The sequence below is a fragment of the Kalmanozyma brasiliensis genome (assembly GCF_000497045.1).
Source record: "Kalmanozyma brasiliensis GHG001 unplaced genomic scaffold PSEUBRA_SCAF11, whole genome shotgun sequence".
Taxonomy (NCBI): domain Eukaryota; kingdom Fungi; phylum Basidiomycota; class Ustilaginomycetes; order Ustilaginales; genus Kalmanozyma; species Kalmanozyma brasiliensis.
In genome coordinates, this window is record NW_015961950.1 from 233,058 (window position 1) to 259,417 (window position 26,360).

Genomic DNA, 26,360 nt, shown 5'->3' on the forward strand with positions numbered 1-26,360 from the left:
TCGTTGGTCAAGCAGGCTCAGTCAGGCCATCAGAAGTCGAATCGGGCTCAGGAATCGTGGCTCATCGCCTGTCTGGTGCTGCTACTGCTGCCTCTTTAAATCGCGTCTCCAACGCTTCTGAGCGTGGTTGGTTAGCTCGCTCGGCCTTCTTGCCATCTGGGTGACATCCGTCGATCCTTCCCCATCTCGACCACCACCTTCTCGCTTTCACCCACTCGCGTCATCATCTTCTTTTCTCGCTCTTCTCTTTCCGCGATTGCTTCCTTGGTTCCCTCAATTGACTGCGCTCTTCGATCACGACGCCCGACCAGCATTCGACAACATCGCCGCATTCGCGCGCAACTCCCCACGGCCGCAGCCACGTTCCAGTAGACCAACATCATCGCAGCTACCTCAGAAGTCGATCCCATCACCACGCTACGGATTACCAGCTGCGACGGTTCGACCTTTGCATCCACACGTATCGGTCGCACGTATCGCCGGACGAATCCTTCGTCATCTTTCGCAAAGCCGAGGACGCGACTCGCTCAAACTCGATCTCGGAGTCCACCCATGCCTTGCCATCAAGCCAATCTCCTCTTCTAGGCTACTGATACCCTCTCGCGCTATCGGATCGTCGCTTGACAAGGCCTCAGCGCGTCTCGACCTCATCAAGGCTACAACGATTCTGTGCTCGACGTGACGTTCTGACTCGCGTCGCATCCTTGTTCTCCTGCAGCGAGAGACTAGCAGCTTGTCCATCGAGACATCGGCATCCCCCTGATTCGAAAGTAGAGCATCATCGTCGATCAGCGAACGCGCGCTGACTCGGCTTTCTCGCTCTCCGGCGCGTCATGGATCCCAACATGTTCGGCAACAACTTTGCCGGCATGTTCGGCCAGCAGCAACCGCAGCCTAATGCAGGTGGCGGTGGCAGCGGCATGGACACCAACAACATGGGCGGCATCAACCCTGCCATGTTCGGTGGCATCGACCTCAGCACCTTGCAGAACAACCCACAGCTGGCTGCCGCGCTACTTCAACAGCAACAACAGGCTCAACAACAGCAGCAACAGCAACAGCAACAGCAACCATCGCAACCCAGCACACCACAGCAGGCGCGCTTCAACCCGGGCATGTTCAACCCGGCCATGATGGGACTCGACCAGAACAATCCTGGCGGCGCAGCCTTCAACATGCAGGCTCTTCAGCGTGCAGCTGCAGCTGGCGGCGGCAACAATCCTTTGGCTTCCTTCAACCCGCAGATGCTATTGCAACAGCAACAACAGCTCCAGCAACAGCAGCAGCAGCAACAGCGTCAAGGCACACCACAGCAGCAACAGAGCGGCCAAGCGTCACGGTGGCCTCCACAGCAACAACAGCAGCAGCAGCCGCAGCAGCAACAGCAGATGCAACAGAACTTGCTCGCTCAGCTGCAGAACGGCGGAGGTGGTATGTTCAACAACTTTGGCCAGATGGGACAACAGCAGCAGCAACCTCCGCAACAGCAGCAGCAGCAACCTCAGCAGCAGCAGTTCGGAAATGGTCAGTTCAACCCCGCCGCTTTGATGAATCCACAGATGATGGCCATGTTCCAGCAGAACCCTATGCAGGCTATGCAAGCGATGCAGGCGCTCGGTCAGCTCAACCCGGGAGCCTTCCCTCCCGGCGCTTTCAATCAGCTCATGATGCAACAGCAACAACAACAACAGCAACAGAATCAGGCCGGCGGCTCGACACAACAGGGCCAATTCCCTGGTATGTTTCAGCAGGGTCAAAATGGAAACATGGGCGGCATGATGGATCCCGCTGCGTTGATGGGGGGCATGTCGAATCAGCAACAGCAGCAGCAGCAGCAGCAGCAGCAGCAGCAGCCCAATATGTTCCCCGGGGGCACTCCTGCTGCTGGCACTTCGCCGATCAGACAGACCTCTGCGCTTCCACAAGGCCAGCCACCAAACGGTCTCCCAGCGTATCTGCAGGCCAGCAACCAGAATGCGATGCAGGCAGCTCAGTCCTCTCCTGCCTCTTCGCATCAGCAGCCTGGCACCCCTCAGACTCAACAGCAGCAGCTCAACGCTGGCAACGGCCCCGTGCCTTCCACTCCCACGACCGCGACTAAGCCCAAGGCGCCGCGAAAGAAGTCTGAAAAGAAGACCACTGCCAAGTCGCAGCAAGCGCCGAACCAGACCCCGGTCATGCAGGCCGCGAACGCCTCTGGGACCCAAAGCATGCAGCCATCTCCTAGCGCTTCGTCAATAGCTGGCATCCAGGGTGCTTCCCTCCCTGGCAGCGCTTTCGAACGCTCGCGGAGTCACACACGGTCGCCAAGTCTCTCAGTTGGGGGCCAAGGTACACCAGCGCAGATGCACACCCTGCCCCCTGGGATGCAAAGCATGCCGCAGCAACAGCAGCAGCAGCCACAGCAGCAGCCACAGCAGATGCCACCGCAGATGCCACCGCAGATGGTGATGCCGGGACAGCAGGGACAGCCAGGTCAACCGGGTCAAGCACCGCAACAGCAGGTGGTCCCACCCAATTGGATGCCGAGTCTGAACCCGCAGCAGCAGTCCGCTGTCTTGCAAAGAGCGCTCGCCCTCGCCAAAGCGCAGGAAGGCTCCGGTCTCACCCCAGTGCACACGCTCATGCAAATGGGCTATCTCTTCCTCAAAGCTTCAAGTTTGCCCGGCGGTTCTCACCCGTCGATGATGCCAAACGGCGGCATGGTGCTTACCATCAACGAAGCACGTGGAATTGGTCTCATTCCCCAACAAGGCGGGCAACCAGGCGGTCCCTCGGCTCCGAACGTGCCAGGTCAGCAACAGCAGCAGCAACCTCAGCGACAGCCTTCGTTAGGTGCCATGCAGCCTCAGCCTCCCCAACAGCAACAGCAGCAATCACAGCAGCAACCTGGGTTCGGCGCTCCGCCATTGACGCCTCAGCAGCAGCAGCAACAGCAAATGATGCTCGCGATGCAACAGCAGCAACAGCAGATGCAGCAGCAACACCAAATGCACCAACAGCAGGCCCCTCTCGTTGCACCTCAGCTCGGTCATCCACACGGACAGCGTCCAAGCACACCAGCGGGTCAACACGCCTCTCCCTCGAGCATGCGTGCGCCTTCGCCCATGGGTCCGGTCGGAGCCACTTCCAGCCCAGGCATGGCCAACAAGCCGCGACCACGCCAGCCAAGTCTCGCTTTGAGCGCATCTGGTCGTCCAGACTCTCGCGGCGGACCTGTGCCGCCCGGATTCCAGCAAGGGGGGCCGCAAGGTCTGATGGCACCCCCTCCTGCTCCAGGGCAACTCCCTCCAGGGATGCAGCCTGGTATGGCGATGCCGCCTGGCATGGTACAAGGACCGGGTGGTCAACTGCCCCCAGGCTTTGGACCTCCCAGTGGAGCTCAAATGGGCCCAGACGCGACGCCTCCCATGCTGAAGCAGCAAGGGCGACGTCCCTCGATGGCGCAAGATCCATCCCTTGCCGCTACGCCAGACCATAGGAGACCTCCAATCGCTGGCTCTGCTCCTCCCGGCATGGAAGGTATCGCAGCTTCGACGCCGGATCCCATGATGATGGCTGCAGCAAGTGCCGCGGCCGGGCAGCCGTCGGCGCAGGCGCAGCTCATTGGCAGCTTTGGCGGTGTCGCACCCACCCTTAAGGGGCGCAAGGTTTCTCAAGTCGGCGCAGCAGGTCTTTCCGTTGCTCCAGCCGTGCCCGGTGTTGTGGCGCAGCCTGGCGTTCCGACGACGAGCGAAGCACCCGCTGCTCAAGACGCGGCAGCGGACGCCACTGTTGCCACTGGCAAGCCTACCACGCTGGCCGGCAGTACTCCCGCTTTCGCCCACACTGTGCCCTCAAACTTGGCCGACATGCCAATGCTGCTGGGTGGACCTGCGCCCAAAGAGTCGGCGGTTGGCACACCCATTACGCATTTCAATACCCGTGTCACCAAGCTCGACGATGCTATGCGGCCTCAACAAGCAGCCGATGCCAAAGACGACGGGCCCGACTCCGAGGCCAACAAGACGGACGAGCCAGTGTGGACGCCGCTCACCACGGATCAAGAGACCGAGCTGGCTGGCATCATGAAGCGTGATCTGGAATACGAGAAGCTCTTCCGACAGCAGCAGCACGACATGGAAAGGTCGCTCAAGGATCGCATCGACAGGGTCAGACCACCGCGCAGGAAGGCAACGGATGGCAGCATCACCAGGCCGAAACCGGTGGCATGGTGGGAGCGTCCTGAAGAGGAAGACACCTCCGGTTTGGCGCGCGACGCGTTCCGACCCTTCGGCGTGCTCTTCCCCAACCAAAAACGAGCGGAGCTCGACCAGGGCCACCGCGGACACCGACCTCACATTCCACTCAAGCGCTCGCTCATGGAGATGGTCTCGCAACAGGGCGAAGATCTGGTCCCGATCAGACTCGAGATTGATCACGAGCACTGGAGGCTACGGGACACGTTCACCTGGAACGCGCAAGACTCTCACATCAACGTCGAAGCGTTTGCCGTGTCGATTTGCGAGGACATCGGACTGCCGGCGTCCGTGTTTGTTCCACAAATCAAGGAACAGATCAACACGCAGATCCTTGATCACCAGACCACCAGCGCCTTCAAGGCCAAGCCCACGTTCGATTTCGGCCTCGACACGAAGGAAGGCAAGGGCTCGCTGGAGGATGACGATCTCCTTTGGTGGTCCAAGTGGCGAAGCAAGGTCGACTGCGTGCCCTTTGGTGTCAAGCCATCTGCGGCTGCGACCGAAGCAGGAGCCGACGGCACTGACGCTGACGTCGCTATGCACGTGGAGGACAACAGCAGCGAAGAGGACGATGCGCGATCGGAACCTCCCGAGATCGTCGACACGACCCCGGCTGAAGAGCTGCGCATGATGATCAAGCTCGACATCACGGTGGGTGCGATGAATCTGGTCGATCAATTCGAGTGGGACGCCAACGAGACGGACCCTATGGCCGCCGAGAAGTTTGCCGAGGCCTTTGCCACTGATCTCGGCCTTGCTGGCGAGTTCAAGACGGCGATTGCACACTCGATCCGAGAGCAAGTGTCGGTACACGTCAAGTCGCTCGCAATGACGGGTCACACCTTTGACGGCCGACCGATTGCCGATGAAGAGCTGCGTGCTGCTTTCCTCGGTCCCGTCAGCAAGTCCAACCTGTCGAGGGGCGAGATCGAGTCGTATCACTTTACGCCTCGCCTGCTCCAGCTCACCGAAGCCGAGATCGATCGTCTGGACCGCGAGCGCGAGCGCGAGGCACGCCGAAAGCGTCGTCAGACTCGTGGTCGTCGCGGCATCAACCTGCCCGACCGCGATCCCCAAAAGACGCAACGCACGCCAGCTGTATTTGGCATCCAGACGGCACAACCCGATGCCGCCAATGCGCTTCAGAACGCTAATGGTCTCAGCGATCGATACGGTGGCATGTCGACGCGCCGAGCAGCAGCTGCAGCCGCCAACGCATCAATCGCACCATCGCAGGCTCATGACCTGGACACGCCCACACCGGGTCCCGAGGGACTTGGTCTGCCTGATCGCAAGAAGCCCAAGGTCAACCACCACGCCATCCACTTCGACTTTCCCGGTGGTCTGGGTCGCGATTCAGACCCTGGCGGACCCAAGTTTGCCCCTGAGTACACGGAGGAAGAAGCCAAGAAGCGTGCTCGTTCGCCCGAGAACCAGGCGACTGGCTCGCAGGCAGAGAAGCAAGCTCCCAAGCTGGTCTCGCTCTCATACGCGCAGCGCAACAACGTGCGTCCCGAGGACTTGGAGCGACAACATCCCAACTTCCACGAGGGCATGTGGCACTGTTCGAATTGCGGCATTCCTGGCACACTGGCGCCAGGTCGACGAAAGGGACCTCTGGGCGACAAGTCGCTGTGTGGGCCATGCGGCAAATACTACCACCGTCACCGCAAGGTCATCTTCTTGGAGTACACGCGCGATCCGCTGGTCCACTTGAAGCAGCAGCAGACGCTGAACCGCAAGATGGGCATCTCGAACCCGGTCATCGACACTGCGCTGCTCAACGCGCTGGGAGAACAGGAGGACTCGACGGAGCCCGCGAGCGCTGCCGACACGCCCAAGGCGGGCGGAGACGACTCGATGGGCGTGGATGGCAACGGGGTGCGACGAAGAGGCCGACCCCCGGCGTCGTCACGTGGGGTGAGCCGCGGTGATGGCGGCGATCATTCCGACGAGGATCTGCCGTTCGAGATGGTAGGAAGCCCGGACGACAGCGACTCGTCTTCGAGATCGAGCAGTCCCGAGCCAGGGCCGCGATCTCGCAAGTCGGCGTCGCAGTCGGTTGTCAATGAGGAGACCCCTCAGCCTGTACGACGAGCAGCAGCCGAGAGTGCGCGCGACAAGGTGACAGCCGCTTTTGCTTCGGCTGAAGCTGGCACGGAAGCGGGAGCGGCTGCGGCACCGCCGATGGCGGCCAACGACGAAGCAGACGTCAAGAAGGAAGCGGACGTTGCGGGCGAAGCCAGCACTGACACCGTCGACACATCTGCGTCTGCGCTCGGCAACGCTCCCTCTGCTGCTGCGGTAGTCATGGCCGGCTCGCCGTCCGCTCAGTCGGCTGCTGCCGGTACACCGACCATGTCGAACGCCTCGCCGCGCATGGCAGCCATCCCAGGCGCTACGCCTCCCGACTGGCTCAGCCAGTCAGGCGCCGCGCTGAAAGCTCGCTACCCGAACGACCGGTTCGAGATTCAGCAACGACCCCGTCCCGCCGGCGTGCCACCCCCGCCCCAACCCGAGTGGCGAGTCCGCTGTCTCGACTGCCCAGGCAAGCTGTACACGCCCGGACCGGGAGAGAGTCTCAACAACTTTGAGATTCATCTGCGCAACCGTCTGCACCGAGCCAACGTCAACAAGCGGGTGTACGGCAACTCGGGTCCGCCCGCCACAGCATCGCCCGGCGCAGGTGGTTCGCCACATAAGAGCCCGAGCGTCCCACATGCACCGGCACCCTGAGTGGAGGAGGATCAAGCATACCCCAGCATCGTTTTTGTGTATTGTATTGTTGTGTTTCGGTTACATGAATTGACTTCGTTCAACGTTTAATGATTGAGAGAGAGTGTGTGGATGGTTTGGCAGGTGTCCTTTGAGCAAGCCGAAGAGCGGTGAGGGAGGGCGAGAAATTGGAAGGTCTGGAGGGGCGACCGTCAAAGCCGCGTTACCGGCTCGGCTTTGGAGGAAAGCGCAAAAAGGGGAAAACAACGCACAGACGCGTGCCGAACAGCAGTCTGCCCCGCACTGTTGCTGTTGCTCACTTGGCCGGGCCCCGCAAAATCCAGCGCTTTGCTGGTTTTGCCGGTCTTGAAGGCTTGGTGCGTTGGCCAAGTCACAACTTCACGTCCTTTCATCATCGATTCTGGTCAACTCCTCCTGCTAGAAGAACATCACACGATCGCTTGACTCTGGCACCCACAAGCTTTCACTAGCGGCGACAACGACGCAAGTACGAAGCAGAGGAGCGCTCCCCTTTCTTTCCCACCCTCTCCTCTCCTCAACGCAAAAGAGCTCGACCGTCATGCTTCGATCATCGCAAGCAGCTCTCAAACCCAGATTTGCCATTGCACGTCTGGGCAGCACCGCTATCGTCAGTGCCGTCCTGGCAGCTCGATGGAGCCCCGCGGCTCGACAGCTGCACACGTCGTACCCGGCCGCATCCCCTGTCCTTACTCGCGCCCAACCTCATCTGCCCGCTAGCCTCGAGCACCACCGCAACGCCTCCACTGTCACCAACCCTGCGGAAGCGACCACGCTCAAGCCGCTCCCCGCCAAGATCCTCATCGCAAACCGCGGCGAGATCGCATGCCGCATCATCCGCACCTGTCGCCGACTGGGCATCTCGACCGTCGCCGTCTTCTCCGAGGCAGACGCCGCGTCGCAGCACGTCAAGCTGGCCGACGAAGCGTACTGCATCGGACCCGCCGCTTCGTCTGAGTCCTATCTGCGACAGGACAAGATCCTGGACGTGGCGACGAGGACGGGAGCGACGATGATCCACCCAGGCTACGGCTTCCTCAGTGAAAACGCGGGCTTTGCGAAGCTCCTGGAGGAGAGCAACGTGACGTTCATGGGTCCGCCAGCCAGTGCGATCGATGCGATGGGCAGCAAGTCCGCCTCGAAAGAAATCATGCTTGCTGCAGGCGTACCCTGCGTTCCTGGCTACCATGGGGCTGAACAGGACCCCGACTTCCTCGCCAAAGAGGCGGACAAGATTGGCTACCCTGTCCTCATCAAGGCTGTCAAAGGCGGTGGTGGTAAAGGCATGAAGATCGCCGACACGCCCGGAGACTTTGCGGATGCACTCTCCTCGGCTCAGCGTGAAGCGGAAAAGTCGTTCGGCGACCCCACCGTTCTGATCGAAAAGTACCTCACTGCACCACGTCACGTCGAAGTCCAAGTCTTTGCAGACAGTCACGGCAACGCAGTCTACATCTCGGAGCGCGACTGCTCCGTCCAACGACGTCACCAAAAGATCATCGAAGAAGCACCCGCACCCCATCTGCCCGACAACCTCCGCACCGAGTTGGGCGAGAAAGCCGTCGCAGCAGCCAAAGCCGTCGGCTACATCGGCGCCGGAACGGTGGAATTCATCCTCGACGCCAAACGACCCGACAACTTCTACTTTATGGAGATGAACACGCGGTTGCAGGTGGAGCATCCTGTGACGGAGATGGTTTCGGGCCTGGATCTGGTGGAGTGGCAACTCGAGGTGGCGGCTGGCAACCGACTGCCTCTGTTGCAGGACGAGCTGAAGATCGAAGGTCACGCGTTTGAGGCTAGGATCTACGCGGAGAATACGGATGCGAATTTTTTGCCGGATACAGGGAGGTTGGTGCACGTTGCACTGCCACCGACGACGACAGTGACGCACTCCAATCCTGCGCTCACCTCGAGGGGCTCTGGAGAGGTGGTGAGCGGAAACAGGGCCGAGGCGGTGGTGAGGGTGGACACGGGTTTCGTTAGTGGCGACGAGATCTCAGTGCACTACGATCCCATGATCGCCAAGCTCATCGTCAAAGGACGGGATCGCACCGAGGCGCTGCGCATCATGGCCAACGCGTTGGATCGCTACCAAGTCGTTGGGCCGATGACCAACATTCAGTTTTTGAAAAATCTGGTGCGGCATCCGAAGTTCGTCGATGGCGAGGTGGAGACTGGGTTCATCGGCAAGTATGGTGATGGGCTATTTGGCGATCCTCACACGTCCGATGCTCAATTGCGGGAGGCGGTGGCGCAGGGAGCCGTGTGGATGTTCCAGCGCGACCTGGGGGCCAACTCCGTCGACGGAAAAGGATCCATTTGGACCAACACCTCCTTCCGTCCAACGCAGACGAGGTCGTTCAACCTCAACCACAAGAGCCTAGGCGATCTCACCGCCACCGTCACCCCCTCCCCTTCCGCCGATGAGTTCAAGGTCACCCTCACCTCCGGCACCTCCTCCACCGATCTCACCATCCGTCCCCTAGGATGCACCACCATCCCGCACGGCCTAGCACACACAACCTTCCTCCCCACCGGCACATCCACCACCTTCACGCTCACCCCGCCCACCTGGTTCGCCAAGATCTCCGACACCCCCGATGGCGCCTCCACCGACGCCCTCGCCTCGCCCATGCCCAGCAAGATCGTCGATTGCAAAGTCCAACCCGGCCAGAAGGTGCGCAAGGGCGAGACGGTGGTCATTCTGGAAGCCATGAAGACTGAAATTAGTCTCAAGGCGAATCGGGATGCGGTGGTGGAGAGTGTCAGTGGCAAGTGCAAGGCTGGCGCGCTGGTCGCGGAAGGGACCGTGTTGGTGAGGTTCCAGGCGGAACAGGACAAGTAGATGTGGTGTCAATCGTTAGAGAAGTGTTGCAGAGTCGTCGGAAAGTGTGACTGTGACTGGGACTTTTGTGTTTGGGTGTGAAGCAGCAGCGGACGTTAAAGATGCGACAGCATCCCACGCGTGCTGAAGACATGGGCCATGGTTCAACATTAGACACACGACACACGGTGGAAGCAAAGACAGAGTCAACCACACTTGATTGAGCCGCAATCCACCCACTCCAACCTTCGATTCCCTTCCTTCCTGCGTCTCCCATCACACGCGATACCTCTTAGTGCTCCCCCTCTCGAACAGCGCCCTCACAATCCACACCTGAGCAACACTGATCCCAACCATCGTAGCGCTCTCCACCACACTGTACCAGAAGATCTTACTCTGCGTGCTCCTCACCGTATCAAAGTTGCGATTCTCCCTCACCCTGAAGTACCTCTGTGTCCTTCCAATCTGTTCGAGCTTCTCGCCCAACCCGCCGATCCCTTCTTCCAACGGTGCACTGTGTTCCTTCAGCAGTTTCCCCGCTTTGATCGGCAAATCCAGTCTCGGTTCGCTCTCCACGGTGATATCGAAATCCACCAGCTTCTCCGCAACGCTGCTCATGGAGTTGTCAAAGCAAAACGTATACTCGCCTACGGTGTTGCCGGTGAAGATGATGTCCAGTTGACGTTCCTTGGTGCCAGAGAGGATGAGTTTTTGATCCGGATCGTGGATGGTGTAGTCGATGTCAAAGTGACCACCGGATTGAACGGCGAAGTAGAAGCCGACTTTTTCGAGAGCTGCGTCCACCCAGGCGTAGTAGCACGTGCGCTCGTGGGGTTCGATCAGGGTGGTCAGGGCTGCAGCGCGGGTGGTAGGGGTGAGAAGGGAGAGTGTGAGGACGAGCAGCGCGAGAAGTGGCGCGAGCGAGAGGGTTGGTGTTGATTTGGGCATTGTGGGCGATGAGAGAGTGTCTGTTTGAAGACGGGGGAGGAATGCTGCGTTCGTCGTTGTTTCGCGGGTGTGCTTCGTGAGGTGAGATTCAGAACGTGCGCTAGCTTCGTGTCTGTCGGACGTCGTGATATGAGGACCTAGAGGCTACGAATGTCGAGATACGACGGCGGGCTCGAGCTTGAGAACGATGACGGAAAGAGGCAGCCAGCTGCGCGGGTCGTCGATGCGGGTGATGGTGTTGGTGTGTAAGATGGAACACGCGATGCAGGTGCGCCATGTCTCAGCGTTCTTCCAGCTCACCGCCTCATCGGCTTCAAAAAACCCCAACGCGCACGTAAGCCCTCGATGTAACACTCTCCGCCAAGAATCGTGCTTACTCCACTCTTTTGCTTGCCACCTTTCACCCCTCACCCCTTCACCACCGTCCCTCACACCATCACGTTCGCTCACTTACACTGCAAGAGGAGCAACCCACCATGTCAGCGCCATACAAGCCCACCGCAGAGGAAGCATCCACATCATCCGCCTCGTCCTATCTCTCCTCCTCCCCCTCGTCCAAAACCCAACGCCCGACCTCCTCATCAAATGACCCCTCGCAACCGGAAGACTTTATCAGCGTCATGTCGCACAAGACCCCATCCAAGTTTACGGATCCCTGCGCACACGCCGCCAAGCTCTCGATGAAGTGCCTCGACGATCATGCCTACGACCGGAGCAAGTGCGGCGACGTTTTTAATCAGTATAGGGAGTGCAAGAAGGCGTGGATCAATCAGAGACGCACGGATCGGCTGAACAATCGGCCTGGCGCATTCGATTGATGGCTGCGACAACCAGGAAGGGGAGCTGGGAGCTGATCAGGGTATGGAAGGGTTGACGAGGTTGTGATGACTGCAAGCAGAGGACTGTACCCGATACCACTTTCAGTAAAGGCAAAATGTTCAGCTTCGATCCGGACATTCGCAGCTGTGACAGTGATGGCCTTGTATGGTGCGAGAAGACTTGAGCAGTTCAGAGAGGCGACGATGGGCAAAGCAGGAAGACAGCGATACAGCGGCGAACATCAACTCATGTCACTGGTTCAGACTTCGACGAGACCGTCCAGAGGGTATACGATTTGCTAGCTTTCACATCGGGAGTCGACCCATCAATCATCGTCCTTCTTCCTCTTGGCCACCTTTGCCGTTGGTGTAACCGCCCCGCTCCCCGCACCGTCCGTATTCTTCCTCTTCAACTTGGTCGCTGTGCCCCCCGCGACGGCCTTTCCACCCCCCGTCTTGGTCGGTGTCCCTCCCGCACTGCCACTCTCCGTGGCATTCTTCCCCCCACCCGTGCTCTTGAGATTCGGCGTCATACTCCGTTCCTTATCCTTCCCTTTTCCTTCCTCTTTATCCTTCTTCTTCTTCACCACCCCTTCCTTGCCGATGGCGGGTGTTGCATCCTTATCCTTCTTCTTCTTGCCCGTTGGCGTGGCGGCATCGTCGGTAGTCTTCTTGGGCGTATTTCCCGCACTCTCCCTTTCCTCCTCCCCCACCAACCCTTCGTTGGCTTTCTGCTCGAGACTCTTCTGGTACGTCGCCGAACTCAACGAGAAAATTCGATCCTCCACAGGCACTTCGGGCACCACCGCGCTCGCTCTCCCCGTAGAGCCGGTCGACGAATTCTTCAGATACGCATCGAACCCTTTGACGATGTTCCCACCAGAGGAAGAGGTGGATTGGAGATAGGAGCCTTCAAAGAGGTAGATCTGGGATTCGAGGTCGATGAGCGAGCGATCGATGATGCGTTTGTTCGCGAGACCGGTTCGGACGGCGAGCTTGGTGGATTGGTAGCGTTGGGTGGCTTCCTCGAGACTGCCTGGGACGCTGACCGAGGTGGACGCGGTGGAAGGGACAGCAGCCGCAGCTGGTGTCGTAGAAGTTGATGTCCCGGTCGCTGTGGGCGCCATGATGGATGTGACGGCGTTGGTGAGGAAGTTTGGTGGTGGTAGCAGGAGAGAGAAACAGGGTTCAACGTGAGAGAGCCACGAGAGCTGCTGAGACGCGCAGATACCGCGCCGACTTCCGTGAAATTTCGTTGAGCTATCAAGGCCACTTTTGGAAACCTCGTCCTCCCTTGTTCGCTGCTCAACCTCGTTGCATCCAGCTCGCAACCAGTCGACTGAGAACAGCTCAATCCGCTGCGGGTGCGAGACCCCTCTCGTAGACTCAAGCTCGTATCCACCACCTACAGCATAGAAGAGACATCGAAAGCGTGACCAACATTGCAATCTAGATTAAGAGAAACATCAAGACATGAATAGGAACAATCATAAAGGTGAACGAAGAATCTAAAGGAGGCGATCAGGCAGCCGACTCCGCCGCTCTCTTCTGACGTCGCAGCCCCACCGTGTGTCTGAGCATCAGCCACACGCATCCGCCTATCGCCAGCGCGGCGCTGATGAACAGGAACACGTCCTGCACCCCATCGGGCAGCAGAAACACCCATTCCGTGACGAGTTCCGAGCTGTTCGTTGCGGCGAGGATCGAGATCATGACGCCGATACGATCCCACTTGACGGCTCTGACCGAAGGGATGGTGCTTCGGGCTGCGATGCTTGCGCGAGTCTCCACGTTCACTGTACCGGTGCGGCCAAGTTCGGCGTCGAGTACAGTGTAGATCTGGAGGAGGGCGAGGGGGAGTTGCGGTGTGCTACCTGCATCAGCGACGATGGTGGCTGCGTACATGACCCACACCCCACACGTACCGTCAGGCACAGCAGAGTTGGCGAGAACTGCCAATCCCAGACCTATGAGCGTGACGACCAGGCAAGTCGTGAGCAAGGCTGGCACGTACCACGCCTTCTCCCTCCACCCCCTCGGCCCCCGGGTCGCCAACCAACACCAACCCACACACGAGACAAACCCTCCAACTCCACCCACAAGCATCGGCAACCCCGGCAGCGCAGGCACACGAACCAGATCCACCCAGTCCGGTTCGTGCGCCGACCTGAGCGGCGCAATCAGCGACACAACCGCAAGCTGAAGAATGACCGTGTTGGACACGACGAGCACACCACAGATGAACGTCTCGCGCGACGACATGCCTGCGCTGATCAGGTCGAACGCCGCATTGTCCACGCCCATGCCGCTGAAGATCAAGATGGTGATGCGACGGAAGAGGTCGTCCATCCACTGGCCGAATCTGCTGTGCCACGGTAGGGTGGCGGGTGCAGGGAAGGCGACCGGGTCTTGTGCGGGACTGTCGTGTTTGAGCACCGGCATGTTTGATAGAGGAAGCTGGTCGTCTGCAGACTGTCCGCGAGAGGATGCTGTAGCAGCGTTGACTTGGATCGCATCAGGATCGGATGCCGGTTGGCTGGTGCTAGTCTGGGCAGCGTTGTCCGATGATCTCTTCGAATCGACCTCTGACATTGACTCGTTCGTAAATCCCGCCTCGACTGCGTCGGTTTGCGACGCTGGAGTAGCAGCACAAGCGTCGCTACGACTTCTTCGTCGATGTGCAAGCCAGAGCAGAATCCCGATCACCGGGTAGAGCGCAAGAAAGAACAAACCCTCGAGCACAAAGATGCCTCTCCAGCCGTGACCCTCTCCATGCCCCGCGCCAGCAAAGGTGATGTTGTGTCTCTGCAGCATGTGGGCCAGCTGATATCCTGCGAGATCCGAGGTCGAAGCGAACAGCGTACCCAGCCCGTATACGGCTGCAAAGGTGTTGGTGGAGAAGCCCAGGACTCCCTCTTCACCAGACGGCATCAACTCCACCGCCTGCACAACCACTCCCAGCGCACTAGCCGTCACCACCGCCGCCCCCACCTGGGTCAACACCACCCCCACAATGCTTGTCCCCACAAACGCCTCGAGCAGCGTCATGAGTCCTACCACCGCCACGATCAGCATCAGCGCCAGGATCAATCCTTCCACCAGCCAGTTCGACCGCACTCGTCCCACTAGCAGCACGAACTGGAGGATCAGCGCCGGTCCGGCCAACAACGCGAGAGGGAGGTAGTACGCCGATTCCAGAAGCACCCATCGCACGTGGTGGTCGTGCTTGAGGAAGTGGTCCGAATGGAGGGTCTTGACGTCGGTCGGCACAGACAGGCGGAGATGGACGAGACGGACAAAGTCTAGGTTGGACATGTCGGCTGTGATGACGCCTACCACTAGCGAGAGCGGGAGGATGACGAGGAGGAAATGGAGGAGGTTGGCCTGCAGCTTGGCCATGGCGGAAGTGCCTTGGGTGACCATGCCGGGTTTGCAGGCGGTGGTGGAAGGTGAAGAGTCCGCGACGGGCGCAAGAGGCGAACTGCTCCCCGTCGAGGCTTCATCCTTTGTACTTGCGCAAGTCTGGCTCTTGTCCTCGTTTTGAGGAGGTGAAGAGCTCCGTTCCGCGGCTGGTGAGTCTGGCAAGCGTGCCGACCTTGGCGCTTCCGACGGAGGACGATACAGGTCCTCTCGCGGAGGCTGATGTGCGGCTAACAATGGTGGATTGTAAGGGTGAGATTCGTTGGGCATAGTAGACTTGTGAGGCAAGGCCGCGAGACTTCAGCATTGAGGGGAGGAGAGCCTTGCGACCCAGTTGACAAGAGGCGCCATTATAAGCCTGCCAGGGCGTGCGGAGTGCGGTTGACCTTGTGACGGTGGACTGACAGAGGAAGCATGACTTCGGCACGGGCTACAATGGAAGCCTGAACGGAAAGGAGGATCCGTCCGAGGCAACCAGTGACGTTTCGAGAGGCCCGGGAGCAACGGCTTCCATTGTTACGTGGTGGGCGCATGCATGGACAACGAGACCATGTGGGGTTTTGGCTGTTTAAGTTCGAGTTGTTCGACAGCTCAGGGTCCACAAGCTCAAATTCGCGCGGGCAACCGAGGAGAGCATCGGTTAGGGAGAGATGGCGGGGCAGTTATAAGTGGCTCGCTGGCCCAAAGGCCCAGATCGAGCGCACGCGACCTACTATCGGAGCGACAAAAGGGCAGGGTTCGGGCGGGAACAGAGCAGATCAAGGGGCAGAAGAGGCGGGCGAAGCACAAAAGAGAAGAGAGGTGTAATGCACCTCGTGAAATCTCCAATTTGCTCTCAGAGAAGCTATGGTTGCTACGCGCTACGCTCACCACCGAAAGCGATTGCACTGCGAGCATGAGCGTCCAGGACCATTTCTCGGCTGATGTTACAAGTAGTGAATGACAGATGCCGAGCAAAACGTTAACATGCTGTGATGGAGACGTCTGCTCAAACTGCGCAGCCTAAGCCAACGTCAGGCACGTCCGAAAAGAGCTAAGACCGCGCATCTGATAGGCACCGCTTCGCGAACGAGCCCCTGAAACGCAAGCGACGCGTCTCATAGCATTGATGACGAGGGGAGTGGGAGAAGCGTCTCGCCGGCGTGCGTATCCGAGGAGCCGGATAAGGCTGCAGAGGGATCAGCTCTCCATTGTACATCGCGACAATCGCCGTGGAACGAGTCCTTCTCTCCAGGCATTGTCATCTGGCCGATCTATGAGCTCGCGTGTGTCGAGGAGTCGCGATTCGACAAGGGGGAGCGCTGCCCTGAGCATACTAGAAGTGACTCGCGTGGGCTGAAGAAGTTCGTGCGCCGTCAGGTAACTAAGCTCGAGGTCGCATTGTTTTGAGTTGCCGTTGACCCTCCCGGCCTCGAGAAGAGCGCGCTTGGATCTAGCTTGACTTTCGCCAGACCGCTTCGTTGACTAAAGACGTGGTTCGGACTGAGCAGTAGCAGTACCGAAATCGCGAGCACCAGAGCGTGGAGCAGCAGCAAGAGCCACGCTACGATGCGGTCCTTGCTCTTGATGCCTGAGCTGCTGCGGAAGGCGGCAAGCATGACACAAGAGGGAATGTTCGGAGCTGTGAAGATCTGAACAGCGACACGAAGCAGAGAATGGGACGGAGAAGGCGACATAAACCCCTCTTATACGTCTCTCGTCTCGACATCCGCTTGCCCTTGCTGTCCCCTGTCCCTTAGACCTCCCTTTGTTCTGCTCACTAGAGGGGCTCATTGACAGGTCCTGTTCTCCGTTGTTCTGCATTGGCGGTATTGTGGCAATGTCGGCGCGTCGATATCCGTATGAAGTTTCCTTTGTTCCCTCTACGCCACAAATTCGAGCAACACCGTCCCACTCTTGCAGAGATGAGCTCCCCTTTGTCCGTGTCGGCTGTAGTTCAGACATGTTTGGCGTCAACGCCCCACATGCAGCTACAGAGCCTTCAAGCTTCGCGGATCAGATGTCTCCCTTTGTCTTGATCATAGGAACGTCCCTACTGAGCTGACCCCTTTGTCATTCGGCTTCATCCACACGACCATGAAAGGGAGACAAGCCCGTTTATCAACGCGATGTCCAGTTCAGAGCGTGGGGAGAGAACCTGAGCTGCACCAACTGATCGATCAAAGAGCACAGTCCTGACCAGACAGTATCGTTTGCTCCTCCCTCCTCGACTTGTGTCTAAGCATCTTCTGCGGGCATCCTTCTCTGCGCGATCAACAAGATGAGCACGACGATACCCAACAGCACCATCAGCGCATCGCTGGCCAGCGCGTCCATCAGCCCTGGGAACATGACCACAAGCAACGTCTCTGCCAACGCTGGGCCGCAGATGAATTCGACGTTGACCGGTGCTCCTGCTCCTCCCTCAAATGGCATTCAAGACTCGATGGTGACGCTGCTCACTTTTGGCCCGCTATCCTCCTGCATCGAGCTGCCAGACCTATCCGGCATCACTTCACCGCTCAAACCCAACCTGTCTGAAGCTGTTCGGGCCCAAGTCTTGCACGACTGGCTCGTGTCCTTGCCGACAAAGCCTTCGTGCACGTCCTTCTCGTGGACCTTTCGACCGGACTATTTTCTCCATCTCGATGCGATGACGACTTTTCAAGCCGAGCTCGAGCAGCTCTTTCCGTCCGTTAGCAACTCAACCGCAGCATCGACATCCACGCAAACCAACAGCACCTTCTTCAGCAACATCGCCGATACCAGCGCGCCAGCGGCGACACCGACCGGCACACCGTTGCCCGAGACGCTGCCGCTCTGGATCGGAATCACCATCGCTTGCACCACATTGGTGCATCTTCTCGCGCTCATCCTGCACGTCTGCTCCGAGCTTGACAGTCTATTCCCTTCCTTTGCTGAGAAGCTCGAAGCCAAGCCCGAGGAGGAGACGTTACCGAGTCACGCGGTGAACGAAAGCTTGACCACGCTCGTCGAAGCCAAACCCGACGTCAGCACCGACGAAAAGCCGTCCGATCCACCACAGTACACCGCTCCAACATCGGACACCGTCAAGCCTGCCCCGGAGAAAAGCAACCCGATGCATGGCGGGCTGCAGGAGACACCAAGCTTGATCCGCATTTCCCGCCAGGCCAAAAGGCTGGTGGTGCCGCTGCTGCTCGTTTCGGCACTGATGCTGATCGGTGTGGCTGTGGTGCTCAACGCCAAGTTTGCGGTTGGGCCTGTAGCAGGATTCTCGAGCTCAGATGGCAGCACAGGGGTTCTCACATCGAGTCCCGGGGCGACTTCGAGCGTCAGTGCTGCTGTGCCTGTCTCGAGTGTCAGTACGGCTTCAACTGTCACAACGAGCGATGTGATCAACTCTACGAGGGCCAATAGCGACGGTGCCCGTGACTCTAGGCCTGCTGCCAGCAACGATGTTGCGGCGCCTACTCCCGCAGCAGACGCTGTCACAAAAAGCCCAGCACCACCCATCGACATGCCCTCGCCGACGGCTAGCATGGTACGCATCGTCAAGCGACAAACAAACTTCTTCCCCGCCCCTTCTTCTTCGGACTCACCCGTGCCACCTGCTCCTACACCCGTCTCCTCCCCTGCTGCTCCTTCTGAAGCTGCACCCTCGAGCTCACTTCCCAACGCATCGCTCTTTCCCACCACTCTGCCCTCCACTTCCCCTTCACCCACACCCACTGCACTCTCAAGCACCACCTCTCCTCGACAGAGCACCGAAAGCAGTGGAACCCCAACTCCCGCACCCGCACCGGCGGCGCGCTTCGTGCTCCAGCGTGGAGATTCGACCCACCGCCTCTGGTGGATCGTCATGCTGGATCTCCTGCTGTGGTTTGTCCAGCGTCGTCGCACGCGCACGCAGACCGCAATGGACAAAGCGAGGAAGGTCGTGTTGAAGCAGCTCGGCGGTCGGCATGTTGGATAGGTTCTGAGCTGGAATTGTGATCTTTCTTTAATTCGATACGAATCTTTGCTTCAGTGTGGGGGAGGGACCGCTCAACGGTGAGATCAGGGCGACATTCCGTGTGTTCATATTCGTTGCATTTGCTGTTTTGAGACGTTGCATACATGCACCTTGTCGATGTGATGCGAGACAGCAAGGCGCCGCCAAGATTCGCACCAATGTTGCCATCAACTTCGTAATGCTGATTGCATCCAAAGCACGTCATCTGCCAAAAGCTCCTTGGTGCAACGCTGCAAGTCCTTCGCCTCCCGCTTGAGCTGCACATCATGCAGGCAGCTCGAACTTTTCGCCCTTCATCACTTTTGTAAAATACACTATTGGCAGCAATGCGGGACAAAGGTGTCAGTAGACGTGCTTCCTGGGTTGCACATCTGCCGGGCAAAGTATGACGAGGTCTGCGAGACGTACCATAGAAGAAGTCGAGGTAGAGACCGGTCTGTACGAGACCCGAGAGGATCGAGATGGGGTCGATCTCGTTGTGTGCGATGTACCTGTTTTGAGCCAAGAGCCCGATTCTGGTCAGTACTGCTTCTCTTGCGCTGTGGTATCTGTGATGCTGGGCGCTTACCTGTAGAGCCAATTCGGGATGTACAACGCCCTATACGCTCCAAGCGCAAAGATGTAATGTGTCGTGATCGCCTCTGCCTCTCCGGTCCTCTGCAACATGAACAGCTGGGGCAAGATCGCCACTGCCTCCAAATAGATGCTGAACGTCCAGAGGATCTCCATGAAGTCGAAGTGATAGTGGAACAGCAACGCAAGCACGAAGCTAGGACCCATCAGATACTCCAACTTGATCGTGTCGATCGCAGGATCGTGCGTCGGTCTGAACTTGATCTTCATCAGATACAGCACATAAACGCTAGACCCGATGAAGAAGACCTTCATGAGGAATCGATAGAGCGAGTTTTCCTTGAACAGATCGAGATAGCGCGTGACAAAGACGACCGTGTAGAGCAGCTGCGTCTTGAACGAAATGCCGCGACATGATTTCGAGAGCTGGATCTTGTGCAGCAGAATGAAGATCGAGGCGAGATGGGCAAAGTCACCCGCCAAACGAAAGATGTTCATCGTGGGAAACCGAAGAGTGCCGCGATCGAGATAGAGGTAGATGGTTGATGGTGTGGGTGTGGCTTGGAAGGTTTGAGAGTTGGTGTCGCGTTCCGAGAGTGATGTGCTGGACTGTGCCCCACGCCGACTTCGAAGATCTGCCAAATCGCACGAAAGAAGGCGCGTGAGTTGGCAGCAGCAGCAAGCTGCACGCCAAATCTCGAAATTCCCGACCTGCAGGTCACACACGGCAAGCTGCATCTCGCCCCGTCGACAGCATGGCCGAGATCGGGTAGGTATATATCGTATCGGCCAGATCTCCCCTTCCACCTTGCCTTCGCCTTCTTCAGAGCGACTCTCGGTGTGCATACGTCCTTCCCACTCACAGCGTAGCCCCAGAAGCGGACTGACCACAGCATACACATCATTGAAATTGTACTAGTGAGCTGGATTGACAGTCACGACGCTCTAGCGCCATACAAGCGGCGTCTTGAGTCCTCGTTTGAGGGCCGGTAGCTTCAGACCCTCCTCCCATCTCATCACCGTGGACTGACCAGGCGAGGAGATGAAGCCGTCGGTACACGCCAGCTTGCACTTCTTCGCGCCTTCCTCGTCCAGTCCTTCGACATCCGGCAGGAAGCCGAACCCTTGACAGCGAAAGTACTCGACCATCGGTTCATCTTCCGCCTCCGAGTAAGTAAGATCGATGTGCTTGCCGCCGTTGTACATGCCGGCGGTGATCTCGCCCAGTCGAGTGGTGGCGAAATGGACACCTGCTGTCTTTTCATCGCCCTGATCCCTCGAGATTGTTGGATCCCTGAGTGGGCGTATCGCGACGACGTCGATCGATGATGACGGCAGGCGATCCGAGTGGGAGAATGCGGAAGAGAGAGGAGCCGGGATGAACGCAGACTCCAATCGATCCGTCACCATGGCGTTGAGGTACAGGAAAGGACCAGCCAGCGTCGACCCAGATTCAGGCACGGGCTCGAACTTCCGAGTCCTTGTCGAGTATCGCAAAACGGCACCGCCGCCCGTCTGAGATGATCCTGGTGCGAGAGCGACAGAACCGTGCGTCCACCGAGTCGCGTTCATCTGAGCAGCAGCTTTGAACCGTTCAATCCCCTTGTGCTTCGTTCGCATCTCCGGCGTATCTGCATCGTGCAAGATGGCGGCATGCAGAGCGTGTGATGTGACCAGATGGCTGATCGATGACTTTTTCGTCTCGGGGAAGAAGTTGAGCATCATCGGCAGCGGCACTAGTTGCTCCTCTGCATCAGCTGCTTTCGAGGGGAGCGACGAGGCGAGCAAGCGAATACTCTTGAGCATCACTTCAAGCACCTCTGCATTCAGTTCATGGACAGTTTCGGCTGCGGCCACTTGCTGCTGGACCTCTTGCGTCCACGCGCCCGGATACATTGCCGAGTAGAGGGCGTTGGCCGTGCCGCCAGGTACAATCGCCAGTCTGAAGCCTAACGATTCCTTCTTGCGTTTCCTTCTCGGGTCGACGTCCTGTCCATCTTGCTGCAAGAAGATGCCGTTGAGAAGCTCGTGCGTTGTACCGTCACCTCCAATCACGACGATGTCTACCTCGGGCTCCACGCCATCGCCCGAAACAGGAGCCAGATAGTCGCGAGCGATCTCGTCGCCGATCCTGATCCCGTCACCTTCGCTCTCCGTCTGCCGTATTCGGACATTGCTTGCGTCCGAAGAGCCGAGAGCTGAGATGAGAAGAGGCTTGACGTGCTCTTCTGCTAAAGCGAGGCCGAGCTTGGAACCCGACGCCGGATTGACTACGATCTCGATTGGTCTTGTCATGACGTGAAATGCGAAAGCCTCGGCGGGAGCGAGGTCGGTGTTGTGGCGGTGTCTGCTGAGCTGCTCTGCGTGAAAGCAGAGGACTGTGGTCGGTGAGAGAAAGCGAGCTGCGCAGTACGGGATTTGGTGGCGTGATGCGAACGGTGGGGACCCTCTTCAATTTAAGGTTTTCAAGGGTCCAACTGGCTCGTGCGTCAAGGCTCAGGACTGCCTCCCAACTCAGCACTTCTTCTGACTCTATATCACAGATCGAGGATAAGGTTGACTGATTTCTTGGACTGCTACAAGAACAAATACATTGGAAACTCCCTCTCACCTTCACCTCAACGCGCAGGCTCCGTGGTCGCAGCAGCCTCGACAAACTCGTACGCCTCGTCCCTGGTGATGCTCCTAATGCTGCTGACCTTGTTGGCATCGAAGAGCACACCGTAGTGCTTCCTCGCCACCTGCACCATCTCCGGTCGGAACGTGGTGGTGATGAACTGCGCGTTCTCCGCCAGCTCGCGGATCATGTTGGCGACCGCCGTCCTGTAGAGCGCGTCGAGGTTGGCATCGATCTCGTCGAAAAGGTAGAAGGGCGCGGGGTCGCACTTCTGGATGGCAAACACGGTCGCCAGGGCCACCAGCGACTTTTGACCACCAGAGAGCTGCTGGATGCGAAGACCTTCATCGTGTTTCGAGTTGAACGAGACCTTGATCGAGACACCCGTGTAGTTCTCGACCGGTCCAGCCTCCTCTTCCGAGTCATCGCCTGCTGCGGCTGCACCCGCTCCAACAATGTCGGCACGTCGTTGCATGATCAACCTTCCCCTTCCGGCAGGTACAAGCTTCTCGAAGACCTCCTCAAAGTACTTGCTCACCTGCTTGAAGGTGCGCTCAATCGCCTCGTCCTTCCTCTGATCCAACACGTCGATCAGCTCCTGAATGCTCTCTGCGCTCTGCTCGAGCTCTCCCCTTCGCTCCAGCAGCTGATCGCGCTGCTTGGTGAACGAGTTGTACTGCTCAACAGCCTTCTTGTTGACGTGCGAGAACTTCTTGAGACTCTCGTTGACCTTGTGCAGATTCTTGAGCAACTTGTCTGCGTTGGTGTTGATGTACTTCTCGAACGCCTCTTCGGGCAACACGCCGAGATCGCGGATGAGCTGGTTGCACCTGTCGCGCTGGTCCAGCAGACGCGAACGCTTCGAGAGGTATCGCTCGACGTTCTTCTGCTGGCGTGCGATGCTGCGCGCGTCTTCGGCCTGGTCGGCCTTGGTCTTGTCGTGCTTGGCCTGCGTGTCTTGCTGCGATTGCAGAAGACGATCGAGCTCCTTTTCGATCGCCTTGATGCGCTTCTCGCGGTCGGCGATGCGACGGCGAAGCGTCTCGATCTCACGCTTGCGCGCGGACACGTCCTGGACACCGGAGGCGGTAGCTGCGTCGTCACCACCGAGCGACTCGCCAAGCGCCTCGAGCTGCGATCCGATCTCTTCTTGGCGTCGACGCAAGTTCTCGAAGAGATCGATCTCGAGAATGGAGCGGCGCTTGGAGAGCTCCGCGAGGGAGTTGGATTTGTCGGCCCATTCACGCTTTTGCTGGTCCTCCTGCGCATGGAGCGTATCGAGCTGTGCGGCTTCTTGCGGGGTGAGGCCTTGTGACATCGGCGTGCGCAGTTCCTCTTCGAGACCCGCTCGCTGGGTCTGTGTTGCCTTGAGCTCGAGCTTCTGGTCGGCTTCACGCCTCTCGATACTCTGTAGTCGTTGCGCGAGATCCTCGACCTCGGTACGTGCGCGCTGGAGCTGGTCCATGAGCGGCCCACGCGAGTTTCTGGCTTCGTCCCGGCGATGCTGCAAGGTGTACATCTCGCCCATCAACGCCGTGACCTCCTGCTCGATCTCGGCGATACGGCGCTGCACTTCTGTCTGCTTGGCCGAGTCCTGCTCGCTCTGCGTCTTCCACTTGCGCACGTCAATGACCGCGTCGAGACGACTGCGCCTCGGATCCTGGTAACCACCGGAAAGCGCACCCTTGCGTTCGACCTTGTCACCATCGAGGGTGACAGCGTTGACTCCGTGGCTGCGCACGTAAGCAGCGGCGATCTCGAGATTCTGGCAGACAATGCTGCGGCCAAAGATCTGCTGGAATGCAGGTGTATACGCCTTGTCGAACTGAAGCTTCTTGATCAGGGGAATGGCATCCTGCGTGGCTGGGAAGTCGATTTCCTTAGGATGAAGGCGATTGAGCGGCATGAAAGTGACACGGCCCCGTTTCTCGCGAGTCATGACTTCGAGCAGCTTGGCCGCCGTGTCGTCCGTGTCGACGACGACGTGGAAGAGCGAGGTACCGGCGACCGACTCGACTGCGGTCTTGTATTTGTCATCGACGGTGAAGAGCTGATAGATAGGTCCCTTTACGTTGTCCTCCAGGCCGAGCTGATCCGCGATCTTTTCGACGGCGAGCAAACCCTGGACGGTGTTCTTGTCCATCATGCCGACGAGCTTGCGCTGTGCATTCGAGAGCTCGTTTCCTGCGTAGGCGAGGGAGGACCGAAGCGACTCTTCCTCCTTCCAGAGGTCCTTGCGTGTCTCTGTGAGCTCGTCTCGACGGTCTCGCTTGGCTGCGTACTCGATAGCCAGTTGCTGAACGGTGTCCTTTCGGCTCTCGAGGCTGGCTTCGGTCTCTTCCATGCTGCGAAGCGTGGCGTTTCTTCGCTCCGAGACACTGGCACGCTCACGACCAGTCTCTTCGATACGTGTCTGCTGTGACTGGATGAACTGGTCCAGGCCTCCGATCTGAGAACGCAGGTATTCGTCACGCTCGCGTTGGGTGCGGAATTGAGCCGAGCGACCCTGCTTGGAGTACAGCGCTGAAACGCGAGCCTTGGTCTCTTCGAGTCTTGCACGGAGCTGCTCGGCTTCGGTCTGGATAGCCTCGAGGTTGGGTCGCAGCTGTTCGAGCTGCGCCTGCTTTTGCTGGATCTCGGCACGGATGCGGGTCAATTCGGCTTCGAGCGCACCTCGTCGATCGGCTCGCTTCTCTCCGACCTCTTCGAGCTCTTCGACGAGCGACTCGATCTGGGCCAGATGCTTTGCAACCTCTCGCCTTTCCTGCTCGAGCTGATTCCGCTCGAGATTGCGCTGCTCGACCGTTTGGTTGGTGGCTGCGATCTCTGCCTCGAGGCGAGCGAGCAGCTTTTCGCGATCGTTGAACTCGGTCCTACGTTCGTTGGAGGCGTCGACGTCGCGTCGTCGCTCGTCTTCGAGCTTTTCGAGCAGCTCGGCGCATTCGGTGAGCTCACGTTGGTGAAGGCTGTACTCGATGCATCGGCGCTCGCGGTCCTTTTCGTAGTATTCGCGCAGCTCCTCCTTCTCGTCATCGAGCTCGCTGAGACGGTTCTCGATGTAGGCGAGGAGGTCGTCGATCTTGGTCCGCTTGGCACTGGTGTCTTCCATGATCTTGATGGACTCGGCTCTTCGTTGTTCGTAGACACGAGTACCCGCGACCTCTTTGAGGAGGCCGAGTCGCTCATGATCCTTGGCGTTTGTGAGGTGGGTGATTCTGCCCTGAGGGACGATATAGTATGGGTTGCTGCGAGAGAAACCGGCGGACTCGAGCAGGTTGGCTACGTCGGCTTTTGACGCCGACTTGCGGTCGATACTGTATTCATCCTTCTTGAGACCGATTGTCCTGCGGAGGATGACCTCGGTACCGTTGGTGGGGAAGCGGTTGTCGCTGTTATCAAAGACGATCTCTACGAAAGCTGAGAGGGTGGCCGAGGTGGAGCTTGAGCTGTCGTGAAGTAGCGACTGCCTCTCCTCTCGAGACATGGAAGTGTAGGCATCGGAAAGGACAAATCGGATGGCCGAGAAGAAGTTGGACTTGCCCGAACCATTTCGACCGACAACGACATTGTGGTGTGGCGAGAAGGGCTCCACGGCGGTCTGGTCTCGATAGGACTTGAAGCCCTGGATTGTGAGCGTCTTGATGTACATCTTGAGTTGTCTGAGCCTCGAAGTCCTGAAGTGAGGGGTGGAAGTGCTGATGTGAGAGTCTGTCGATCTGTGCGTTTGAGATCTAAGAGCGGCCAACGACCATGATCGCGTTCGTGGAGATTGCGACGGAGACGCTTTTGAGACTGAAGGGAATGGGTCTTTGAGGCGACGTTGAAAGCGGGGGGAAAGGGAAGATTGACAAGGAGAGGGGAAGAGAGTGAAGGAAGCGCAGCCAAGCTTGAAGAAGCGCAGCCGGAAGAGCAACACGAAGCGCAAAAGGAAGCGCAGCTGCATCTCTGGACTCCCAGCTCTACAGCAGAGGAAAGCCCACGTCCCAGCTCGCTTGCTCAGATGCGTGACAATTTCAAGGAGTCTAGACAGGCGTAAAGTGGCTACGCGACGCGCGCGTCTCCTCCGACTGCACCTTTGTTCGGCAATCTCACACCCAAGGCCGAAAAATTCACCTCATAGCCTCGACGACATTGATGATTGGGTTCGTGATAGGATGGATCGGAAAGCCTTGTTACGAGAAGGTCTAAG

At 58.6% G+C, this 26,360-nt stretch overlaps 10 protein-coding genes across 10 annotated transcripts; 4 read left to right on the forward strand and 6 right to left on the reverse strand.

Annotated features, from left to right (window-relative positions):
- Positions 1-833: 833 nt before the first annotated feature.
- On the forward strand, positions 834-6,977 carry PSEUBRA_000935 (SNF5/SMARCB1/INI1; the record flags this gene model as incomplete). The annotated part of the gene is made up of 1 exon (XM_016434228.2): positions 834-6,977. One exon carries the CDS (start codon positions 834-836, stop codon positions 6,975-6,977), a length of 6,144 nt encoding a protein of 2,047 aa, XP_016294332.2.
- Positions 6,978-7,536: 559 nt separating this feature from the next.
- On the forward strand, positions 7,537-9,843 carry PSEUBRA_000936 (Carbamoyl-phosphate synthase, large subunit, N-terminal; the record flags this gene model as incomplete). The annotated part of the gene is made up of 1 exon (XM_016434223.1): positions 7,537-9,843. One exon carries the CDS (start codon positions 7,537-7,539, stop codon positions 9,841-9,843), a length of 2,307 nt encoding a protein of 768 aa, XP_016294333.1.
- A 255-nt stretch (positions 9,844-10,098) lies between these two features.
- Positions 10,099-10,770, reverse strand: PSEUBRA_000937 (uncharacterized protein; the record flags this gene model as incomplete). The annotated part of the gene is made up of 1 exon (XM_016434241.1): positions 10,099-10,770. The coding sequence occupies one exon, from the start codon at positions 10,768-10,770 to the stop codon at positions 10,099-10,101; it is 672 nt and encodes a 223-aa protein (XP_016294334.1).
- A 476-nt stretch (positions 10,771-11,246) lies between these two features.
- On the forward strand, positions 11,247-11,588 carry PSEUBRA_000938 (protein of unknown function DUF1903; the record flags this gene model as incomplete). The annotated part of the gene is made up of 1 exon (XM_016434219.1): positions 11,247-11,588. The coding sequence occupies one exon, from the start codon at positions 11,247-11,249 to the stop codon at positions 11,586-11,588; it is 342 nt and encodes a 113-aa protein (XP_016294335.1).
- Positions 11,589-11,914: 326 nt separating this feature from the next.
- On the reverse strand, positions 11,915-12,715 carry PSEUBRA_000939 (Histone H4 acetyltransferase, NuA4 complex, Eaf6; the record flags this gene model as incomplete). The annotated part of the gene is made up of 1 exon (XM_016434251.1): positions 11,915-12,715. The coding sequence occupies one exon, from the start codon at positions 12,713-12,715 to the stop codon at positions 11,915-11,917; it is 801 nt and encodes a 266-aa protein (XP_016294336.1).
- A 394-nt stretch (positions 12,716-13,109) lies between these two features.
- Positions 13,110-15,278, reverse strand: PSEUBRA_000940 (uncharacterized protein; the record flags this gene model as incomplete). The annotated part of the gene is made up of 1 exon (XM_016434246.2): positions 13,110-15,278. One exon carries the CDS (start codon positions 15,276-15,278, stop codon positions 13,110-13,112), a length of 2,169 nt encoding a protein of 722 aa, XP_016294337.2.
- Positions 15,279-17,268: 1,990 nt separating this feature from the next.
- PSEUBRA_000941 (uncharacterized protein) lies at positions 17,269-18,942 on the forward strand (the record flags this gene model as incomplete). The annotated part of the gene is made up of 1 exon (XM_059464520.1): positions 17,269-18,942. The coding sequence occupies one exon, from the start codon at positions 17,269-17,271 to the stop codon at positions 18,940-18,942; it is 1,674 nt and encodes a 557-aa protein (XP_059321098.1).
- A 303-nt stretch (positions 18,943-19,245) lies between these two features.
- PSEUBRA_000942 (ER lumen protein retaining receptor) lies at positions 19,246-20,052 on the reverse strand (the record flags this gene model as incomplete). Its single annotated transcript, XM_016434253.1, has 3 exons — positions 19,246-19,295; positions 19,390-19,472; positions 19,550-20,052. 3 exons carry the CDS (start codon positions 20,050-20,052, stop codon positions 19,246-19,248), a joined length of 636 nt encoding a protein of 211 aa, XP_016294338.1.
- A 447-nt stretch (positions 20,053-20,499) lies between these two features.
- PSEUBRA_000943 (Diacylglycerol kinase, catalytic domain protein) lies at positions 20,500-21,849 on the reverse strand (the record flags this gene model as incomplete). Its single annotated transcript, XM_059464521.1, has 1 exon — positions 20,500-21,849. The coding sequence occupies one exon, from the start codon at positions 21,847-21,849 to the stop codon at positions 20,500-20,502; it is 1,350 nt and encodes a 449-aa protein (XP_059321099.1).
- A 323-nt stretch (positions 21,850-22,172) lies between these two features.
- PSEUBRA_000944 (SMCs flexible hinge) lies at positions 22,173-25,820 on the reverse strand (the record flags this gene model as incomplete). Its single annotated transcript, XM_016434248.2, has 1 exon — positions 22,173-25,820. One exon carries the CDS (start codon positions 25,818-25,820, stop codon positions 22,173-22,175), a length of 3,648 nt encoding a protein of 1,215 aa, XP_016294339.2.
- Between the last annotated feature and the right edge of the window lie 540 nt (positions 25,821-26,360).